General features: G+C 53.8%; 1 protein-coding gene across 1 annotated transcript; it reads right to left on the reverse strand.

Moving 5' to 3' along the window:
- Window positions 1-433: 433 nt before the first annotated feature.
- PLEKHO2 (pleckstrin homology domain containing O2) lies at window positions 434-24,011 on the reverse strand. The gene is made up of 6 exons (XM_016208603.2): window positions 23,984-24,011; window positions 17,799-17,945; window positions 12,909-13,025; window positions 8,436-8,540; window positions 6,341-6,439; window positions 434-4,059 (listed from the first exon to the last, which is right to left on the reverse strand). The coding sequence occupies exons 1-6, from the start codon at window positions 23,990-23,992 to the stop codon at window positions 3,046-3,048; spliced, it is 1,491 nt and encodes a 496-aa protein (XP_016064089.1). The 5' UTR covers window positions 23,993-24,011; the 3' UTR covers window positions 434-3,045.

Consider the following 24,011-nt stretch of genomic DNA (forward strand, 5'->3'; position numbering starts at 1 on the left):
GATTATTAGTTGGAAAGAGAAAAGTTATAACTCTCCAGTAGAGAAATCGGACACCTTGACCAGGTGATCAAAATTAACATCATTAATGAGGAGCAGATGGATGCATGTCTTCAGATGCGATGCCCTGAGAAGGACCTAGGAGCATCTGTGAAGTTTTTTGGCTGAGAACCCATAACCTCAATCTAATTATGAGGAAACCTCAGACAAACCCAAAGTGAGGAATGTTCTATTAAAATGGGAGGAGGGACCCTGGCCTGGTGGTTCAGTTGGTTGGAGTGTCATCCTGTGCACTAAAAGGTTGAGGGTTCGATCCCTGGTCAGGGAGCCTACATGAGGCAACCGATGTTTTCTCTCTCCCTTCCTCTCTCTAAAATCATAAAAAGCATACCCTCGGGTGAGAAAAAAAAAAAAAAAGGGAGGTGGGGTGGGGGTAGGAGGACTGTATTACTCAAAAATGTCCATGTTATGAAAGATAAAGGCTGTGGAAACATTTCAGATTAAAGGAGACTAAAGGGACATGTATGCAGTACCCAACCCTACACTAGAGGACAAATATGATAAAGGATATTATTGGGTCAAATGACAAAATTGTAATCTGAACAGTAACTATTATATTGGTGTTAAATTTTCTGAAGTTGGTATCTGTATTGTGGTTACACAAGAGAATATACTTATTTTTAGGAAATACACACAAGTATTCAGGGATAAGGGGCCATGATAATCCTCCAATGATTCAGAAAAGAACTGTGTTCACATGTTAGAGAAAGCACTCAAAAGATAAAACAACGGGTCAATCTGGGTAGAGTGTGTGTCCTCTGCGATTCTTATTCTTGCAACTTTTCTGAAATTTCCAAATAAGCTTTTAAAAATGGAAAAGCACTGTTCCTATGACAGCCCCCAGCCTGTATAAACGTGTGTAGATGACACTGGGGGCCTGGCTGAGTTTAGCAAAGATGGAGCACTGCGGAGGGCAACGCCCCAGCCCAGCCTATGGGAAGGGTGCCCTAGAACGGGGTTTGGAGAACCAGTGAGGCCACTGATCAACTGCCTACCCCCTGCTTCCTTGAGGTCAGCCGGGAGCTGGTCCCACACCAACAAACAGGCTTGTGGCAGACAAGTTCCATAAAAAGGGATTTATTGCCAAATTTCAAAAAAGGCGCTTCATAAGCGGAAGACATGGAATGCCATCCTCCAGGAGGCAGGCAAGGCAGCCCCTGCGTATTTCCCATTCTTCTCCCTCCCCTGGAAGCTGGCTTCCCCGCTGGGGCCCAGGCTGCCCAGGTATGTGGACCCCATAGGAACCAATAGCCTCAGGCCACTGAGGTTGCCCCAGAGCTACTCCCTCAGCCTGGTCACTTATCAGAGGGGAAATGGAGGCTCTAGTCCCTGAAAGCTGGTGACAGCTAAAGCCCAGCAGCCCTCACAGAAGGCTGTTCCCCAAAGCAAGACTTCAGGGGCCACATGACTGTGGGTACTTGATGACATTCTTGCTCTCATACTGGAGATAGAGGGACAGGCAGACTGGGGCGTGGGAGCCAAGGAGTGTGGTTTGGGGAGACCCATTGGGGCTCATGAGACCCATTGCTGCTCACACCCACGCCTGCCCAGTACAGGCCGCAGAGTGGACATCTATCCACCCCTCTGGATCCTTGGCTACTACCTTCAAGAACAAAGTAGAAGTACAGTAAAGAAGGCATCAACCTGCTCTGGCAGGTCTGAGGGCACAACTGGTGGTGGGGGAGGGGTAGCGGGCAGAAAGGCCAGAGCACGCAGCTGTGACCCTCCCTCTCTTTCAGTAAACAAAAGTGCACATGCAGAAACCCCCTGAGAGAGCCTGTCAGGAGCTGCTCCCACTCCCAAGGCCCCAGAGAGAGTGGCTGCAGCCCTCAGGGCCTCTGCACCTATAGGCTTTGCCCTCAGTCCAGCTGCTACAGCAAGATGGAGACGGGATGTGTTCCCGGAGCCAGGGAGGGGCTAGGGAGAGGCCCAGGGTGCAGGCAGGGGCCAGGAGAAAATGCTCCGGCCACTAGGAAGCTCAGGAGGAGCAGTCCATCTAGGGTCTGAGCCAGAGGGGTGAGGGGAAGTGGGGAGAGGGATGTGGTTTCAGGCCCAACATACCCCTCAGCATTAGGAGTGACTGGGATATTGGACCTGTTTGGGTTGTGGAGGAACCACAGAGACCCAGATATAAATCCCATCTGGGAGGCACAGGAGTTGGGGCGGCTTCTCTTCTAAAGGTTGATTTATAATGAATTGCATACAGGATTTTCTGATTTGACGTCCGCTCCTTCTGAAGTTCACCTGTATAGGAACGTGCAAGGCTGGACACAAGCTGGTTCAGGGGCAGGGACGAGACTAGGAGACCTTTCAATTTCCTCCTCCACCCTGGAGTCCTCCTGTCACATCTCGCCAGAGGGGAAGGCCTGCAGAACAGGAAGGCCCAGAGAGAGCCACACAGCAAATGGCTCTCACACAGCTGCCTCCACCCTGCCGTCAGAGGCCATCAGCTGAGGGGTGAACCTACAGCCTAGACCCAAGGCCTCAGCAGCTACTGAGAACAGGTGGGTGGGAGGGTTGGTTACGACCTGAAGCTGCCTTTGCCATGAGGCTGTCTGCCTGGGGTATCTGGACATAGAGGCTGGGGTGGGGTGGGGGGGCTCAGGTGTGCTCTATTTAGAAGTCAGGAATGTAAACTACTGGGAGTGAGAAGCAGAGATGATGCCACCCCCAGAACCCGCAGTGCTGTGCCAAAGCCCTGGGGCAGGTTGGAACAACCATGCAAGCACAGAGGTCCTGAGTGTGTGCTTCCAGCCCAAGCCAGGGCGCAGAGGCCAGGCCAGATAGCCAGGCAGTGGCCCTGGTTGGCACCTGGCACCACTGGCCAAGGCAGGGCAGGAAAGATACCAGGAGCCTCTGCAGGTCCTGGCCAACCCCTGACATGTCCGATGGCCCTTCAACAGCCTGAGCAGAAGCACATTTCTCAGCAGGGCTGGGTTTTGATGAACTGGGCCAGCCAGGAGGGACCGTGTCCTGGCCTGGCAGGCCCTAGGGTGCACTTCTCCTATAGAGGGTCACCAGCTCCTTCCGCTTCTCCCGTAGCCCAGGTGCTTCCTGGCTTAGATCTCCCCGATCTTGGATTTCCTGCAGGACCTGGGTGGCCTGCCTCAGCTGCTCCACAGCCTCGCTGAGTAATGTCTCAGCACTCACGGGGGCCGGCTCACTGGTCAGCACCTTGTTCAACAGTTTCTCCGTCTGTTTTGAGGCCACCTGCACCTCTAACTGGGCCCGGTATAGCCGTTCCACAGGTTTCTGTGAACGCCGGGGGCCTTCCCCAATCAGGTCCCCCATGGAGGAGCAGCGGGGATGGGGCTGAGGTGGCAGGTCCAAGGGGAACAGTGTAGATGTTGTTGCATTCTTTGGGGGAATTCCTGGGGTGCTCACGGCCTGGGATGGTTTGTGAGGCTCAGGACTGTCATCCACGCCATTCACTGAAACCTGTGCTGAGCCTGGGGCAGAGGTCTCAGTGGCCCCAGGACTCTGGACTGGCCCTGAAGCCTCCACCCCGCTCATGGAGGCTCTCAGTTTCTCCGATAAGATCTTGGGTGGGGGTGTAGGGGGCTTCCCACCCTCCTTGGTCGAAGCCTCAGAAGTCTCAGAAGAGGGTACCTGGGGCGGTTCTGCACTTTCAGGGTCAGGGAGTGCCTCAGAGCTGGAGTTCTCCCAGCTCACCTTCAGTTTGTCTGACAGGACCCTGTTGGGGAGCTGCTTAGAGGAACTGTCCTTCCTCACTGGGGTCTCTGAGTCCTCTCGGCTCTCAGGGTGGGCCTCAGGGCTTGCTGAGACAGGGGTTGGGGCTCTTTCTCCCACAGGAGTTTCCACTCTGTCACCAACGATGGCCATTTCGGGTGCTGGGGAAGGCTTGGTAGGAGGCATGAGGGGCCGGAGTGCCTCCCGGGGCTGGGCTTCATTGACATCATTGCTGGGGACAGACACTGGGAGCCCGCTGTCCAGAACATCGAGGTCCAGACGTGAAAGTCCATCAGAAGCTGCGTTGGCTACCTGGTGGGGGGCAGCAAATGGGCATCATCTTGTATCACTGGCCTTTGGGTCTGATGTGCTCACCTACAGTGGTACTAAAGCCCTCCCATCCAGGCTGCCCAGGACCCAGTCCCCCCCCCACACACACACACCCTCTGACGAATCCTCTCTCACTCAAAGAATTCCCTGTTTTAGAATCACAGGCCAGGAAGTCAGAACCAGGCTGTCCTCTTGGTGCCCCAGCCTGGCTTCTTCCAGCAAAGGAAAGAGGCTGCTCTTTTTAGTGGCAACTGTACTGGCCCAGTCAGCAGGGGACATGGTTCCAGCCATTTCTGACCCTCCCTAGCTGTATGGCCTTGAGAGTGTCCCTTCTCTGCAACCATCCACCCAGGGTCCCACAGCCAGTAGGAACAAGGACCAGGACTCAATAATATAGCTCTCCAGAATTGTCTTGTGCTCACTAACTTCTGCTTGCCTTCCCTGGAGACCTCTGTCCAGTCTGCCAGTCCCCACACTCAGCCCTCCGGCCCAGATTTCTCCAGCCTTTGCCTGCCCAGCTGCTCAGCAGCTTGTGCCCACTCTCCTCACATGGTCAGATATGACCCCAGACACAGGCAGCCCAGACCACAGCTGACTGCCAGAGGGGAACAGCTGCACCAAGCAGACAGCTGCCACCAACCTGGCCCCAGGGCTCCACAGGGACACCCAGCAGTCACACACAGTCATGGGGACCTACTCAGGGAGCCTCAGAGGCCCTGGAGCAGGGCCAGGCACTAGGCCTGTCTCAAGGTCCCTCAGATGGTGGGGGTCCAAGCTCGGACCCTCACTCCCTTTTACACGCACACAGATGATCAGGCCGACACACATGCTCAGTCACTGGGGTGACAGTCCCTCCTTGAATTCTTCTTCAAGGGTCTCCCCTCCAAGGCTGGCCTCCCCCAACACCTCCCAGACCTCCCACCTCAGGCATCCCTTTCCTCTCTGGCTATTTCAGTCATTCTCTCCGCAGGCTTTTTCCCCTCAGCTGACAGATGTGAACAGGCTGCCTCACCTCAAAACAAACTCTCCAATGACCTTGGCCCCTTCCCTTCTCCCTCTTTTCCTATGGCACCCCTCCAGCACTGCCAGCTCTGTACCCATGACAGCACCAAGCTGACTCCTCTGAGAAAATATGCTGTAAACATTACCACCTGCCTGTCCCTCAGTCCTGCCCTTGTGCCTCGTGGTGGCCAACCTGACTGATGACCCCTCGGTCCTGTGCCCTTCTCTCCCTAGATGTGCCACTCACTTCTGTGGCCTCCTCTTCCTTGGTGCTCTACTGCCCCTCATTCCCCAAGTGTAGCATTTGCTGAAGTTCTTTCCTGGCCTCCAAGGTCTCTACTCCCCCCCATTCACCCCCATCAGCAACAATGGTCTGAAAGGGGCTCCTTACCTCTCCCCTTGCCAATACCTTCTCCCAAATTCCCTGTGCCCAGGGCTTCTAAATTGCCTAGCCTCCAGGCTTGGGGCTCCTCTGACAACCCTTCCTCTCTATTCAGTCCGCTTCCCCACCCTGTAGTCAATCACAAGCCCAGGTGCCTCTGGCTTCCCAGTCTCTCTCCCACAGGCCCCTCCCTTTTCAACCCCTCTAGGAGCCTGGAGGCCCTGTTTCTCTTCCTCCTGGTCCCCCTTTCCCTCCCTAACCCAACCCCCTACCCTGGGTCTCAAACTGACGTCTAGAACAGAACACACCCTCCCATCCATCCTGTCCTCAGTTCGGGCATTCAAGGTCTCCATAGCCCCCCCACACACCCGGTCCCCACCTTCCCTGACAGGTCTCCCAGTCAAAGGGGCTCGGCACACCTTGAACTCTCCTGCCTCATGCCTCAGCTCACACCACCCACCGGGCATCTCCCTCACACATCTGCCATTTGAAACTCTTCCAGTCCTTCAAGGGTCACTCATGTGCTGGGGTCCTCTGTGGTCCCTCCTGCCAGGACTCCCAGAGCTGTCTTCCGTACAAAAATTAGACACAGCCCTGGTTGGAGCATTTCTTTTCTCCAGCTGGACGCTGAGCTCTGAGAGGCACAGACACCAACTCTGGCTGAGGTCGGTGTGTGGACTCACAAGTGCAGCAGGCACGTCTACACCCTGAGTACGTCTAACACACATGCCTCTACTCAGGCCCCTGCGCACCGCTCAGGAAGCCCCAGCTCCAGGAGCCTCAGGAAAAAAGGGGCCCGAGCCTGGCTGCCATCTAAGGAGATGGGGTCCCAGGCTCAGCTGACCTCCCATCTGTCCAAGCAGAGAGGCAAAGTCTCACCTCCTTCAGGTGGATTCTCGTAGGTGGCCGGCGCCGCTGGCCCCCGCGCACTCGGTCCCGAGTCACATGCTCCAGAGCACAGCTCTTGTCCACCTTTATCTGGGAAGGAGAAGGAACCAGGTCAGTCCCCAATGGGCCTTGGGGAGAGAAGGAAATTGACTTAAAGTCAGAGTCTGTACCCACATCCTCACTCACAGGGTCAAGAGGCCCACTGCTGCCCCTCTCTCTGAAACATCTCCCCATGTCCTCTGCTTTTCTCCCTGTTTCTACACTGCCTTTGTCATCTCTCTGCAGTCTGAGGTTCTCCCTCTTTGTGGCTGCCCTCCTTGCCTCAGTCTTCCTGCCCGAATATGGGTTGTCAGTCCTTGCTCCTCAGTCAACTGCAAATATATAAGTAGCCCCGAGGCTGCTTTTGGGCTTAGCTGGGGAGGGCAGCGAGGACAGCCCACGATCCTCTGGTACCTGCTTCCAGAAGAGGCCTTGCCCTGGCCCCAGCAACTCTGTCAGGGCCCCTGGGGATAGGCCCAGAAAGAGCAGGGCCTCTGCCCCTTGGGTCAGACTATCTGGAGGGCAGCATCTCCTCCCTGAGGGTAAGGAAGAAGGGTGAGTAGTAGTCCAGGCAGCCACTGAGTAAGATTCACACAGGAAATCCAGACTCTGAACCCCAGAGCAGCCTGTCCCTATGATTGGGGGTGGAGCCAAGACTGTCCAGCCCATAGGTGAGGCTCAGGGCTCAGGCCACCTGGGGGTCCAACTGTCTGTTCTTCAGAGGAGGAGCTGACCCTGCTCTGCCAACACTATGGGCTGAGGCCCAGCCCATGCTCCTGTACCCACAATATGTCCCATCACCCCTGTCCCACAAAATAGGAATATTTTCCCCAGCTGGTGAAGCACTAAGCATGACACAGTCACATTAAGAAATGATATACAAGCCATGGCTCAAAGTCAGGGGCCTTGGGAAGATTTGCTCCCCTTGGGTCTCAGACTTCACAATCCAAGGGTCACCCCAGGCAGCCTCCAGGTCCATTTTAGCCCAAATAGCTAAAAATCCATGATGTCGCCCTGGCCCGTATGGCTCAGTAGTTAAACAGCACCAGCCCACACACCAAAGGGTCTTGGGTTTGATTCCTGGTCAAGGGCATGTACCTGGGTTGCGGTTCACTCCTCACCCCCGGTTAGGGCACTTGCAGTTGACAACCAGTTGATGTGTCTGTCTCTCTCTCATCAATGTTTCTTTCTCTCCCTCTTCCCCTACTCCCTTCCCCTCTCTCTAAAAAGCAATGGAAAAAATATCCTCAGGTGAGGATTAACATGATGTAAAAGATAACCCTCCCTAGATCTGGCCCCAAGGGACACCTTGCCTGTCTCAAGCCTGACTGTGGCCATTGTTGCCACGTCACCACTACAGCACAGGGGGATGGGCGGCCACTGCAGAACAGGTAGGGAGGACCAGAGCTAGAGCCAGCCTGGCTCACTTCATGGCCAAACTGAAAAGTGAGCTTTCTGGCTCTCAGCTCAACCTCCAAACCTCTCTGGCCTGGGCCCACCTGCTGTTTGGCTGCAAGCCATTAAATTATACCCTACCACTTACCCATGTGTTCATTTTCTTTATTATTATTATTTTTTAATCTTTATCCAAGGACATTTTTTCCATTGCTTTTTTAGAGAGAGTGGAAAGGAGAGACAGAGAGAGAAACATCGATGTGAGAGAGACACATCGATTGGTTGCCTCCCGCACTTGGGATCGAGCCTGCAACCGAGGTACATGTCCTTGGCTGGAATCAAACCCGGGACCCTTCAGTCCGGGGGCTGACACTCCAACCACTGAGTCAAATCAGCCAGGGCCCATGTGTTCATTTCAAACAAGCTGCTTAATTTCCTCACACCTCAGTTTCTTCCTCTATAAAGTAGGAATGCTACCACCTCTTTGAGGGGTGTTGTGAGGATTAAATGAGGTAACAATAGCATGCCCCAGTGTTTGTAGCAGGGGTATAATCAAGGGGTTATCTGAGGTGAGGTGGGCAGGGTCCTCTCTGAGCTCACGCACAGTGGGAAAGGGGACACAGAACTGTCTGTCCACAGGACTTCATCGCACCTCATCGAAAGCCTTGTTCTTGCCTCGGCTGATCCCTTCATTGAGGGCTTTGATCCAGGATTCCTTCTCCTCTCCACTGGGTGCTTGGAATTTGATATCGCTGACCTGCAGGGGACATGGGTGTGGTAGATGGCAGATGTTTAAACGGGCTCACATTTGTGGTCTTAAGGAAGCTTCCCACCCCAGATCCCAAAGTTGGCTGTGGCATAGCTGGCTAGAAGCAAACCAAAGTGACCTCCACAACAGGTCTGACTCTGGGGCTTCAGGGGAAGGGAGGGGACAGGTCCAGCAGAGAAGGGGCTCCCTCCCTGCATACAGCTGTCGGAGACTTAGATTAGAATCAGCCATGCCCTGTGGAGAGAACTCAGATCTGGTCCTGCTGCATATGACTGCCTGCCCCAGGCTAGCCCCCTGACCTCTGGGCTCCAGTTTTCTCTGAAGTAGGGGTAGTTCCAGTCTCCTGGGACTGAGGTGACAGAGGTGACAGACATGGGGGTGTCCACTGGTGAAGGCCCACTGGAACCAGGAACACCTTCAGGTCCCTAGTGGTCCCCATACCCAGCCCTGGCCCCAAATGAAAAAGTTCCAGAATCTCCTTTCTGGTCTTGAATCATAGACTATAAGAGAGAAAGGGCATTGGGGGTCAATCCCACCTCCTCATACAGATGAGGAAACAGAGGCTCACCAGATGAGATGGCATTTGACCAAGGAGGCCTAAACTAATCCCATGACTCCTGACTCCATATCCCATGCCACCCACCCCACAGGTTGCTTCCCATCTTGGGCAGGAGCTCCAAGCTCCTATGTTAGAATCAGAGGGCAGCTCAGACAGTTCCTTGCCCCTGGCTTGCCAGGCCCCAAGGTCAGACAGGAAATGATGGAAGGAGTGAGGCCATGCAAACCCAGAGGCTGCTTTGCATGGTGGACATAGCAATGGGGCCTCTGAGCTAGACAGACCACCACTTATAGCTGGCAGACCTTGAGCCTCAGTTTCCTCATCTGTAAAACAAGACCACCACCATGACCTGCCTCGTGGAGCTGTGAAGGTCACTGATGTATTTAAAGTGTTAAATCTGGAGTCAGGCACAGAGTGCTCAGGAGTAGAAATTATCACCATGGCCTTCCTTCTGGACAAAACAGTCCCAGTTTCCTCATCTGCAAAAATGCTGAGGGAATTCAGCCTGAGCAAAGCCAGGGTCCAGGACATAGTAGGTACTCAGTAAATAGTTACTGAATGAATGAGCCAATAAATGAATGAACTAGCCCAAGGTTCCTCCCCTTGACCCATTTTTGGGCCATTGCCCACTCTCTGTCCTCAAGATGCCCTAGTTCTTTGCCTGGCAGGTCGCCAACCTGCCCATCCCCCACCTGATGCTCGCCTTCCCTCCCGCCACTCTTCCAGTTATGTAACACCGAAGGCCGCCTGGCCCCTCAGCATCCTAGTTATATAACTTCCTCCTGGCTGCCTCCTGCTTCTCCTCATGCAGGGCTCTGGGTCCCACCCACCTCCCCATGCCAGGCACAGCCAAATGCTCATTTGCATGACCAGGGTAAATTTGATACTGGCAGCAGATCTGCAGTTAAGTCAGAAACCCCAGGGTACCTTGGCAACTGCTTCTTAGCCCAGCCATCAGGGCTTCTGGGAGCTCAGGGAGGAACAGCATTGCATCTAGGCTCTGCAAGGGCCCACCCAACCCTGTGATGGGGTTGTGAAAAGGTAGAACCAGGGCCAGCCCCTCTGAGCCCAGCTGCTTCTGCTCACAGGCCCTGAGTTGGTGGGGCCCCTGCCTGATGCAGAACTTAGCATCCCAGAGAGCTTGGGAGGCATGTACTTGAACTCAGCAATAGATGCAGCAAGAGTGGGGCAGAAAAAGAGCACTGGCCTGGAAGTCAAGATCAGAGTTCTAGTCTCACCAACCTGCAATGGCGGCACCCTGCTCAGGTCTTTTCTCTCGGGGCCTCGATGGGACAAGTACAGAACCACTGAACCCAACCCAAACTGCGGCCTTCCCATTGGCCAGCCCACCCGAGGCAGGCTGTAGGGGAGGGGGGTGTTAGCCAAAGGGCTCCCCTAGGAGAAGGAATACAAGGTGAAATGAGACCCAGCCCCACCCTCAGGAACCTTGTGATTCTGGCCGACTGAGCCAGGCATCCCACAGGGTGATCAGAACAGGGATAAGCAGAATACCAAGAAGTTGCTCCTCCTGCCCCACCCCCACTCCCATGTCTTGAAGAGCCACAGGCTACACAGGTCTCTGCCCAAGTCCTTCCAAGGAGCCCCAGGATCAAAGAACCTGAGGATTTTAGGAGCTAACAGGTCTGGCCACCAAATAGGCCAACGCGGTCTGGGAAAGGGGGAGAACAAAATGGCAGAGAGGAAAAAAGTGGGAGGGGGAGAGGAGGCAGGAAAAAGGCAAGGCCAAGCTGGCTGCGACCAGCAGGCAGCAAGGCCCAGCAGAGGCCACCCTGCTTCCTGGCAGCGGCTGCCTGTGACCTCATGGCAGGGGTGTGGGGATGGGGAGACAAGGGGGAGAGGGGCATGCAAGACACTGGAGTCTTTGTTTATTTGATTAGAAGGAAAAAACAGGCGGCCCCAGGACCAGACAGCCGGGGTCATGTGACCTCCCAGCCAGCGGGCAGTCTCACTGAGGATAGGGAACACCCAGGGCGATAGGAAAGGAGGGTGAGAGGATGCGGGGGATAAGTACTCTAGGCAGTCCCCCGTGTGCCCTCCGGAGAGCTTCCACTCTGTGTGAGCTCCTGGGGTGGCGAGGGTTAGGGGGCTCTTGAGTTGGAATCAGGGTAGACTGTCCTCCCACTGCTCTGCAGCCCCCACCAATTGTTCTATAGACCACTCCCGACTGATCATCCTGTTCCCAGAGTCACCCTGAGCCCACCAGAACTCTGAAGAATTGGGGAATGGAAGGGAGGGTGCTGGCCAAAGCAGGTGAGAATGTAGCTGCACAAACAGGCCTTTCCAAAGGTGATGACCCACCCTGCACTGGGCCTGACCCACCTGTCCTACCACCAGCTGATCCTCACAACCGGACAAAGGAGGTGGGCCACAGAACAGCACTGGCAAAGGACAGAGGCAAGGCCCTCTCCACTCCATGTCCACATAAGCTCACTAAGAGACACACAAAGACCCAGACAGACCGTGGCCAGGTGAACACACACCTGCACATAAAGGTACACACATATGCACTGGCCACAAGTGTGCAGATCTTCACACATAAAGAACTCTGCATGTCTCTCAAACACACATACACAAATATATCTCCCACTAGAGAGAAAGCAGGCCTCCACGACACGGTAGGGGCTTCTGGCCTAACAGACCAAAATACGGCTCTCCTCTTCCTCAAAGAGCCCTAAGCAGCAGATGTCACGTGAAACCTATGCCCAGCCCCATGAACCGTCATGACACTATAAACCCGCCCAAGGGCACACCCCCAATCCCAGGGTCAGAGCCCTGCAGTTGCTTCTTTGCACCCACTACGGGCAGAGCAGGACAAAGGGTTAGTAAGTAAAACAGCATGGTCTCCTCCAAGGCCTAGAGCCACCAAGGACTAGGCTCCTGGCTCTGAAAACTGAGGAAGAAACACAATGGCCTCTAGCAGGCCCAGACCAGACCCACTCCAACCCCCAGCCTCTGTGACTCAGCCCCACTCTGGGAGGCTCCACATGACGTGCAGAGGTCCGGGGAGAGGCGTGACCCAGCTGCAGATGGGCGAGATCTGGCTCGAGGTGCTGTACACGCCAGCCTCAAATCTGACTCCCTCCTGACATCTGTGAAACTACGCCATGCATCAACACTCACCCAGACTCCCTGCCAGAGATATGCGGTACAAACAGAAAACCTCATCTGCACACACAGCATGTCCCAGGGAAATAACCTCTTAGGCAGGAGACTTTCTCCAGCATTATTAGCCAAGAAAGGAAAGTGCAAGAGGAGGAAAGCTGGGAGGCTGCATGTCTCAAGCACTGAGCGCAGGATAGAGAGCCCACCCAGGAAGGCCTGGGGTAAGGGGAGGCCACTCCTTCCCCACTGGCCCAGACTATGTTATGGTGTCAGAGGCCTGGTGGGATGAAGACCTCATCCCCAGCTTTCCTGCCTCAGCTCTGGGCCTCCTGTGTCCAGGGTGTGGGAGAAGGCCAAGTGCCCCACCTCCCAAAGGCTACTTTCCAACTCCAGCCTGGGAAGAAGGCCCCAGAGCCTGGAAGGGGAGAGGGGAGAGAGGATCAGAGCTCTCAGCAGAGCCCTAAAAGCATCTCCTATCAACCAGGGGCTGGGAAGACTCCAAGGCAAAATGAGCAAAAGGTCTAGCCTGTGGCGGCGCCAGAGCTGAGCCTTAGAGCCTTAGAGAGTGTACAGGCTGCATCCAGGGGCCCAGCCTGTCTTAGGGCCTCCAGGGATGATCTCCCAAGCAGATCCCAGCCTAGAGGAAGGTCAGGCCACAGCAGACACAGCCCTACCTTGTTCCCTGGGGATCGCAGTAGGATAAATCGGTGCTTCCGTTTGAGGAGGGCACGGAGGTCCTGGCACTTCTCATAGCTGCCCAGCTCCACTGTCTCCACACACTTCTGCTCGTCCTGGGGAGAGAAACAGAGGGGACATGAAATAGTGAGAGCTGGACACACCCAGACCCTCAGACACCCAGGACCCGCCTCAGACCCTGGTCCCACTTAGTGAGGGCATCACTTGGTCAGGGGGACCCCAGGCTGCCAATCAATCACCAAGATGAGGTATTCAGACCCTGGCAAGTCCGTGCTGGCTGAAGGGACACCCTCAAGGCTAACTGTGCACATGAGATATGGGGCTCACAGTCCCAAGTGGGGAGCAGGGCTGACTCAAGTGCGCCTAAGGCAGTAGGAAGAAACCAGGGGAGCTGGAGAGGCTTAGAAAAGGTGCCTGGGGGTCCATGCAGGCCCAGAGACCAGGCAGAGATGTTTGAAAAAGGAAGCCTGGAAAAGGCAGCAAATTGTCACAAAATGAGAAAAAAAACACGCTTCCAGGCAGAGCCATAGAGAGAAGTGTAAACAAGGCATGCTTGGGGCTACATGTCCCACCTTCACCACAGTGACCCTGAGTTGCCTTCTCCACTGGCATCTTCCTCCGCTGACCCTTGGCTTGGGGAGAGGGCACTCTCCATGGCCTGAGCAATGGTTCCTTTAAAAGCACCCCACTCCCAGGTTGTCATCCTAAGGCCTCATCAATAGAAGGGCCAGTGGCCAGGACAGTGTTCAGCCTCTCCTAGGCCACCCCTGGGCACTGGCTAGACTCCCTTCTTGCCCACCAGCCCTGGCACCTGAGTGTTTTCTCCACCAGGAGCCTCTCTAGCAAGCTGCCTGAGATAAGCTCCCCCCTCAATGGTGATCCATTGGTTCCTATTCTAGGAAGACCTAGCTGGGACAACTTCCTGGATGTGGCACAGTCTCACCCTGGACACTCCAGGGAAATAGAAATAGGTCCTAGGTTGGCACGGGCAGGAGAGGCACTGCCCTGGAAACTGGCCAACAAGTGAAGCTACTATTGGATGTCACACAGTCAGCCAGCAAGAGCACCCATCAGGGACCCCCTCAGTGCTCTGCAGTTGGGGTGTAATATCTGGGAAGCAGTGACTCAAATTTATTTGCAGTGGAAATGCCCTAACTTCCCTCCATGAATCTGCATATGCAGTTGGCCCTCTATCCGAGGGTTCCACATCCACAGATTTCATCAACCTCAAATCAAAAATATTTGGGGGAAAAACATTACGTTGTTGCTGACATATTGGGCCTACCATGATTACTTCTTTACTCAACATGCACAGACATTTCTTTCTTGCCATTACTTCCTAAACAACTATTTATGTAGCATTTACATTGTATTAGTTATTAGAAGTAAACTAGAGATAATTTAAAGTATATGAGAGGATGTATATAGGTTATATGCAAATACTATGCCATCTTATATAAAGAACTTGAGCATCCATAGATTTTAGTGGGTCCTAGAACCAATCCCCTGTGAATACCAAGGGACAGCTATACTATGAAACCCTGACACTTAGTGATCATTTTTGCATCCCTGATTCTCCCGAGCCTCTCAATCACCCGGAAAGCCTAGAGTCCCAGTGTTTGCCTCATTTTATAGAGGAAGAGACTGAGGCTTAGAGGCCAACTGATTTGCCCTGGTAGCACAGACCCAAATATAAGGGGCAGAGCCAAACTCAACCCCACATCCTCTGACTCCAGGCCAGAGCTCCTCCAGGCATGGCACACTCCTCCCAGCCAGGGGCAAAGGCTTGGTCAGTGCCTTAGCAACAGGCTGCTCTGCACCAGTGATCCTCCAAGTGTGGTACCTGGTCCAGAAGCAGCAGCATAACCTGAGAACTTGTTAGAAATGCAAATTCTCTGGCTCTATACCTACTGAATCATAATCTTAGTGGAATGGGGCTGGAAATCTGAGTTTTAACAGCCCTCCAGCTGATACTGATGTATACAAAAGTCTGAGAACCTCTGTTCTACACCAGAGGTTCTCAAACTTGGTGGCACTGAGACCTTTAAAAATCCCAGTGTCCACCCTGGCCAGGTGGCTTGGTTGGTTGGAGCATCATCTCGTAAACCAAAAAAAGGCTGTGGGTTCTATTTCTGGTCAGGGCACATGCCTGGGCTGTGGGTTCAATTCCCAGTCAGGGCACATACAGGAGGCGACTGATCAATGTTTCTCTCTCACATCCACATTTATGTTTCTCTCTCTCGCCCCACCCCCTTCCTCTCTCTCTAAAGTTAATGGGAATATATCTTTGGGTAAGGATTAAAAATTTTTTAAAATCCTCCCCAAAATCCTGATAAACTACATCAGGATCCCTGGGGGGTGGAGCCCAGACATAAAAGTATTTTTCAAAGCAGATGACTGTACAGCTAAGGTGGATAACCACTGATCTGCCATCTCTTCAGCCCTCAGGAAAAGAGGAACATATGGCCAGGGCAGCCTGGTTTCTCCTATGCAGGGTCAATCAGGTATCTCTCCTATTTTTGCCTCTATATATCTCTTTCCAACCCCTAGTCTCCAATCCCTTCCACATTTCTCCATCAAGACAAGAGAGAGTAAAATCTACCTGGTCCAGGAAGCTCCACTGCCCCCCTCCCCCATGAGCCCAAGCCTTGGTGCTCTCTCCCTCCTTTGAGGCCCCCCATCCACAAAGCACCTGCCAGGTGCAAGCACTAGACTAGGTGCTAGGAACACCCTGCTGTGAGGAAGAACAATCCTAGCTCCCTGCTGGGCCATCTCTCTACCTTATGCTGCCTATGTCTGCTCTCCTTTCTGTTCCCCCTACAGTGCCCTGCAAAGGGACAGCCCTCAAGGGCGACATATACAGGGACAGTTTGCTGGACCAAATACCTGACCCATAGTGAGACCCCAGGAAGTCCTCACCTACTGGGCACCTAGAGGAAGGGAGATGTTTGGAAAAGGACCCCCAGTTGCAGAGAGTGCAGCTCAATGGCCCCATGTGGACATGCTTCCCCCAACTGGACAACTACTAACCCAAACAAAAAGTCAGTTCACCTCCACCACCCAGCTCCCCACAGCTGCCTGACCTGGGTCTCTCCACCCAAAACGCTGAATCATCCGGCCCTTCTGCAGCTCAGAAAAAACAGATAACCCAGCGGGTGCTGGGCGGGGGCAGCATTTCTGGAATGTCAGCCTCACTGACAGCAAAGAGACAGCCAAGAGCCATTCACACTAGCCTAGTTCCTTACATCAAGAAAGAGGAATTGAACTAATAAGCATTTCTCAATTCCTACTCCTGGGTCAAGCTCCCCACCCATGAGAGGGCTAAGTCCTTGAAGCTTCATTGAGGTTTTCAATAGTGATTTTTTAATGCGTGATTTAGGTTTTTCATGTTTAGGGGCTGTGAAATCCTTCCTGCTTCCCAGCTGTGGCCAGATGTGAAGAGGCAGCTCAAGACAAGTCTGGCAGCGCCAGACAGGCTAACAGCTGGGGGCCTGTCACTCAACCCCGGCAGCTGGGACTGGAGGAAGCTTTGACAACGCCCTTTATTTATAAAAACATCCCCTGCTGCCACCACAGCACATCCTCATTTGGTGAGAGCAACAGTATAGAACATCTGGGGGGCTGTCTGCACACCCAGCTGCTTCTTTGACACCCCAACTCCATGCCTGAGCCTCGGGCAGGAAAGGCAAAGTGCTTCTCAGGGGTAGCTCCTTTAATCACGGAGACCTGAGTGCCCAGTCTTTCTTGGCCTGGGACAATTATGAACTTGCCAAGATACCCTGAGGCATGCTGAGAGAGGCTGGTGAGGAACAGGCAGGATGCTCTTTCTGCCACCAGGCCAGTTCTTCCCCATGTACTCCATCTGTCGAAGGCATGCAGTGGTAGCCCATTTGCAGTGGGTGGGCCCTCTGAGAGCCTCAACCCCAGAACACAAACATCATTTATAAGTAAAAGCCACCTTTCCTCCTCAGGTCTTCACCCAGAGCTTTGTCAACTCTTAACACACAATTTTAGCATCCTTGGTTGTCCAGGTTCCAAAGCCTGCTGAAATGAGAAGGGACACAAGCCTGAAGTGGGAAGATGTGAGGACTGTGAGAGGCACAAGGACAGCAGCAGTGGCAACTGGTAGCTTGATGTTAAAGGAGAGAGAAAAGCTGAAAGGTACAGTCTGCCAGTACAGAACAGTCCAACTGTCAGTGCCTCTGAGCCACCGAGGAAAGACTTAGTTTAGGCTGGTGCCTTCCTTTGAAGAAGGCAGAGAATATTCAATACATTTTAGAGAACTTGCACCAAAAATAAGTTGTAGAGTTTACTTGCTGGCATTAGTGAGTGGAAATAGCACTAGGTTTGGTTCTAGACCTGGCTCCTTCATTCACTGAGACGCTGAACAGTCATTTGGCCATCTTGGCCTCAGGATCCATCTCTGCAGAATGTGACATGATCACCATGCTCTTGGGACTGTCGTGAGCATTATATGAGAGCTCCAAACATGCATGAGCGATAAGTATTATTTCTACTATCATTGATAAGTGGAGCAAGCTTTAGTTTTCTGGCACACTCACATATGTGGAACCTAGCGCAGGGCCAGGGAGTTGCAGTGTTGGTGTGCAACTGAGAAGACACACACAACCTTATGCACATATGCTTCAAAGGGCCCCTCATCCAGGAGCCCTAGACTAGCATATAGAGGTATGGTCCCATGCCGCAGAGACCCAGAGAAGATCAGGTGCTCGTCCAAGGTTGCACAGCATGGCAAAAATGAAACAGATCTTCCAGTCCCAGTTCTGAAATCCCCCTGCTGGCCTGGGCTGCCCCCACTTTGCCCCCCGCCCCAGCACCCCTAACCTCAGGGTCAGGAAGGTCCTCACCTCATTCTCGTACACCAGCAGCTGGGCCTGGCAGAGGAGCAGATAGCGGTCTTTCCAGAGCCCTAAGAAGCCCCCGCTGCTCTTCTTGATCCAGCCAGCCTTGTCCACCGTCCGTGCTCGCTGAGGCTTCTCGCCCTCCTTCACACCCTGTAAGATAGTACCAGAACATACCTTGAGGGTTGCCGCCATGGGGCCACACAGTCCACAGGCCAAGCTAGGGGCATGTCCCTGTGCTGGGTACCTACTGATATCTTCCCATGTGAGCTTCCCCACAACCCCCAAGGCAAATATTATTAATCCAGTATTAGAAATAACAGTAATTCCAGCAGCAACAACATTAGCAGCAGCCACCTTGCATTGAGCCACCATGTTCCACTTTCACACACTGTCTCATTTGGCCCATACAACTACCCTCTGAGGTGGTGGCACCATTATCTACATGTCACAGCAACCTCAGAGAGGGTAACTTGCCAGAGTAGCACAGCTGGAAGGACAGAGCCAGGATTCAAACTGGGGCTCTGACTCTAGTTCTTCCCCTATCACACTGCCCCCCATGTGTTCATTCAACCAGCCAACAAATGCTGTACAAGCACCTACAACCTCCCGCATGCTGGAGCAGGCAGAGAGGGATAAAAATAATGGATCTCTGCCCTCATGGAGCTGGGGAAGGAGGAGCTGAGCAGATAAACACTAGACAGAAACACATTAACAAGTGTGAAACACTACAAAGGAAATAATGAAGGGTGGGGTTGGAGGGTGAGAGGACAGTGCGGGACCTGCTTCAGGTAAGGTGGCCCAGGAAGGCCTCCCAAAGGAGAGGACATTCAAGCAGAATCAGAAGGACGAGAGGAGGGAAGTAGGCAGAGTGGTAATCTCCCTGTCAACCCCTGCTCTTCTAAAGAGCACCCCTGGAAGCCCCTGCTTCTGCCCCAAAACAGGAGGCTCCTCTGCCCTCCTCCCCACCCAAGTCCAGGACTTTGGGGCAACCACCCCATCTGGTGAGGGTCCCAAGGGACTTGCCTTCGACCAGAGTCCTTCTCTAAGACATGGCAGCCACCCTGGGGCCTCCAGGCCAGCTACTGTGCCCCTCGACTACCTGCTTGGGTAGCTGGGTGCCAGGTGTATGCTACCAGATGAGGTCAGATTCACCTCTGGTCCCCAGCACCCAGCACTGTTCCTTTACACATAACGGGTGCTCAAGAAATATCTGTAAAATGAAAGTAAAAATACATCCAATTTGCTAACCACTTTGCTTCAGTGACTGCTACACACAGTAGTAAGTGTGAAGGGGAGGGTGGAGGAGAGGGGGCCAAGAGCTTGTCAGAATCTAGAGGATGCTAGAAGGAAATTAGCACTAATTTTGACTACTTTGTAATTTACATAAAGCTCAAAAAAGTGGCCCCAGTTAAAAGAAGCACACCTCTCCCCAGGGGATACCCTGTGGCCACAGCTGCCTTTGGAAGGACAAGCCCAGGCAAATGGAAGTGTGGTGAGTTGCCAGGGGCTGGGCAGGGCAGGGCCTCCCTGCTTTCTATCATGGCAGGGGAGCCCCAACCTGGTTCTCACTGTGCCCCTTACCCTTCTGAACTATATACTCTGGGAGTTGGGGATCTGAGCTTTGAAACCCAAGTCACACAGACCAGAAACAAGTCACTTGATCTCTCTAAGCCTCAGTTTCTTCATCTGTGAAATGGAGATATAAACAACAGTGGCAAAGATTGTAACTCCACAAGAGCAGGGATTTTTGTTTTGTTTACTGCTGTATCCTTGGTGACAAGACAATGTCTGATACACAGTAGGTGCTCAATAAATGTTTGTTGCTGAATAAAGATACGGCATATAAAGCAGTGCCTAGGATACCTAAAGTTAGTAAATGGTAGCTGCTATTATTATTATTGTCACTGCCACTCCCTCTGACTCTCAGGGACTCCTATCCCTGGGCCTGGTTCAGAATTTAGAACAAGGCCCTTTCTGGCCTTAGCTCCTGGGCATTAATGCCCCTGCAGCTCCTTGGAATGTAAGGAGCCCCCCAGGGTCTCTCTCTAACTTGTAAATGACAAGGAAAATGGGGAAGTGAGATGGTCCCGAATGGTTTTCCACCATAGAGGAATGAGGAAGCGGAAGGCTTGCCTACAGGCCAGTATGAGCCACCCTGACCTGGAGAAGAGGGGACTTCAGGCCCTTTACAAGAGAGGGAGGCTCTTGTATCCTATCATCCACTCAACTCCTCCTCCCTCTCCCCCCATCACCAGAGATGCTGTGTTCAGCCCCATTGGGCTGTGTGACCCACAGAGGCCTCATCCCCCCAGGGCTAGAAGGGATGAAGGGGGGGGGAATGGGAAACCCCACCCCCACATTTCAAACATCACACCTCTCCATCATCAACTGCAGCACTGTTGGCTACTTCCTAGGCCTGCAGCTACAAGTTTTTCTTTTTTCTTTCTTTTTAATGTATTTTTACTCATTTTACAGAGAGAGGAAGGGAGAGGGAGAGAGAAACACCCATGTGTGAGAGAGAAATAGGGATCAGTCACCTCCCGCACGTACCCCTACTGGGGATCAAACCTGCAACCTAGGCACCTACCTGACAGGCAATCGAACTGGCAACCTTTCAATGCACAAGATGATGCTCATCCAACTAAGACACTCCGGCAGGCTATAGGTCTCTCTTAAACAAGGCAATAGGGATGGTGGGGCATGAAGCTGCTGCCTGGGTGTCCCATCTCTGAGCTCCAAGCTCCCCTCCTGCTTTTCAGGGGCCCACTACCACCCCATGGAATCTCACACCTCTTTCTAAACCCCCTCCCCTTGTGACCTCCCCTGCCTGCCTCACCCACTAATACGTAAAAACTTCCTGCCAGCTGGAAGCTCCCAGGGTGCAAAGCTAGGAACTTGTGCCTTGACCACTGTCTTCTCTGGTTGTAGCAGAGCAGTGCCCAATGAATACTATGGCTGGGTTAAGTAGAGAAGCCAGTCCAGGGCCTTAGAGATGGGTGGGGCCAGGATGGGACTGAGGCATGAAGGCACTTTGGGATGGGGGAGTGACAAGTGAGGGGCTGGAGGCATGAACCAAAGCCCAGAGAAGGGTCTCCTTATCATGAATCAGCAACAGCAACAACTACCCAAAGGAAGGTCTGGCTGGAGGTCCTACTTGCCTGCCACCCTTCACCCAGCTCCTCTCCCTGCCCCTCAGACATTCTCCCATCAGGGGGCCTGGCTATGCCCCAATACATTTTAATAAGTGGCCCCACCCCTTGGCAGGGCTCACAGGGGAGGTTTTGTCCTGCTCAGCCCAGTTTCTCAGCCTCCTCTCCTCTTATTGACCAGCTGACCACTGTTCTTACATGTTTCGTCCTCTCCTCTCCCAACTATCCTCACTCAGGCCCTCCCCTGCCTACTGTGGGCAGCTTCTGAGGCCACCCGTAGGCACAAGCCTGGCTCCCCTTTGCCTGAGGTGGGAAGGTCTCTGGGTCATTCATTAAAAAGAAAAAGAAAACAATGCCAGGTCACCCTGACCCTATGCACAGAAGGGAGCAGGTGAAAAGCCACAACACAGGCCATGACAGAGAGACAGAGACCAGCAGAAGAAAACCTGTTGGCACCTCACATCACAGAGAACTTGTGATGATGATCTTTGCCCTTGGACTAAACCCAGTGATGCTCTGACTAAGCTCTGCTAAGAACCACCATGTCAGAGTCCTGCGAGGAACTTCCAGTCTGATGGAGGCAACACAGATGCTGCTTGAGGGGCCCCAGCCTGTTGTGAGGGACATGGCACCTATCTGGAGGGATACCTCAGTCCTAGATCTCTAATGGAATAAGGAAGGGCTTGGGGTTAGTTTGGGAAGCCCTTGCAGAAGGCAGGGTTTTGATAGGACTGTGAAGAGGGAAAGAGACACACACCTTGGCCTGAAGGAAAAGGAGAGATACAAAGGGTATCAAAGACCCTACACTCTTAACTCCTTCACTATAGAATGAGAAAGTACAGGCCAGAGAAGACCAGAGATTAGCTCGAGGTAACAAAACCAGTCCTGGGACTGGACACTGCCCTGCCTCTCTCTAGATAGGAAAGGGCAACTGAGCAGCCTGGAGGCCAGACCAGGAAAAGGCATGACTAAGAGGACAAGGCGTAGAACCCCAAGGCAGAGACGGGAAAGCCTGAGTCCAGGGTTTTCAACTTATTCCAGGGTCAAGAATGCCTCACATTGATATTTGCAGTTTTCAAAGCTTCTGTACATATCATTGCATTTCTGGATCACCCACCTCCCTTGTTTTATAGATGGGGGAATGATGTCCTGAGAACACAAGTGGACAGATGCCCAGTGCCCAGACCTGCACTTCACCAAGCCTCAGCCTGACAGGGTTTACCAACCCATTGCACAGAGGGGGTCACTGAAGCTGAGGGGCTTGGCATGGGGAATGGGGAGGAAGCTCAAAACTAGGGGGAGGTCTGAAAGCAACCATGTGGGAGTGAGATGATGAGGCCAGCCTGGGTCATGAAGGAGAGCAGGTGACAATGACCTAAGAGGGGTTTCAGAGAAACAAAGATGGGGCACTGAGGCCTAAAGAAACAAGGGTAAGTGACAGAGAAGAAATGGGAGGAAAAGAGTTAGGGATGCTAAAGAGTTGGGGGAGAGGGAGCCCCTGATTGTGTGGGGAAGAGGTAAGCAAGACCTTAGATAGCCCGACTACGCCAGTAGTTTTTTGGCACAGTCAGTAAATGGCAAAGTTAGAAACTCAGAACCAGAGGGAGTGCAGGGCTGGGCTGGGCTGGCCACGAGACAAACCATGGGCCCAGGAGGCCCCAGGAGAACTTCCCTTAATTGGGGGCCAGAGCAGATCAGAAGATGGAGTAATCCTGTCCCACATCCTCTGGGAGAAGGGGAGGGGCCACCGCCAGACAGCCCAGCCCTCACAACAGGGACCTGGGGCAGGAGAGGGCAGCCCCACCTCTGTAAGCAAGAAACCAAAGCAAAATCACAGTGGACTAACTTTGCCCCCTACTTCCACCCACTCTGAGAGAAGGGGCCATAATCATACTGTCAGGGTCTGGGGAGGAGGCCCTCAGGCCCTGTATTTTATAGAAGAGGAAACACAAGCTGAGAGGGGAAGTGACTTATCTACCATCCCACAGAAATGCAGCGCTGGCCTGGAGGGAACCCTGATACCCCAGTTGCCCCTGGGCAGTGACAGTAAGGAAATGGGCACTGATGGGGACCCAGGCAGCCTGGGACCCCAGGTGGCCAGAGTGGCCCCACGAGTGAAGGCTTCATCTTTCCTCCCCACCCACCCAGGCACAGACATATATACCCTTCCCTTTGGCTGGGAGGGACAGAAGCTGACCCCCCTCAGAGGACAGGCAGCAAAGTCCTCTAGACTCAGCAGGCCCCCCTCTAATTTATTCATTCCACAGGCACACATTAAGTGCTTGCAGTGCGCTTCGATGATGGGGCTGCTGGGAGAACTGTGTTTACAAGTAAAGGGCAAGAGTCGCAGAGTGCCTGACCCCACCCCAGACCAAGAGGGTCCTGAGGGGGAAGAGAGAAGCTCCGAGGGCACTGCTGGTCCAGCGCCCATCTCCTCCCCAGGGCTAGCCTCCCAGGGGAGTGGGGAAGGCAGGGGCCGCATCAGCCCCTCCTGGGCCAACTCCAGGGGAGGCGAGAGGGCAGGGTAAAGGGGACTCACAGGGACTTATACAGGGGAGGAGAAAAGCAACTTCTCCAGTTCTCCGGCGACCAGACGGGGTCACAGCCTGCAGGTTCCTTCAGACAGGCACTCGGGGACCCACAGACCCCGCCCCACCACACGCAGAGACCCAACACTAGTGTACGGTCCGACCCGGCGGGCAAGGAGAGTCCGCGGTACCCCGCGCTCGAGCCCGGCACCCCAGGCCACTGTCAGCAGAGCCTCAGTCTCCGCGTCAATCCAATGGGAACAATAACATGCCCACAGTGGGTGAGAAAAACCAGAGAGAGAATGAAGACGGATGGGTCGCCGAAGTGCCGGACGCGATCCCCGCCCCCGCCCCCCAGCCGAGGGTCTGCCCGGTGGGGGATGGGGGAGGTGGGCCGGTGTCCCGAGACCCCCGGGAGAGGGGCTGGCTGGAACAAGGGCCCGAGCCCGGGACCCCAACCGCCGTCAGCGGCTCGAAGACCCCAGCGCAGGCCCCGCGCGGCCGCCCTCACCTCCTCCATGGCGAGTCGCGGAGGTCCG

Source organism: Miniopterus natalensis, chromosome 1, assembly GCF_054644295.1.
Source record: "Miniopterus natalensis isolate mMinNat1 chromosome 1, mMinNat1.hap1, whole genome shotgun sequence".
NCBI classification, from domain to species: Eukaryota; Metazoa; Chordata; class Mammalia; order Chiroptera; family Miniopteridae; genus Miniopterus; species Miniopterus natalensis.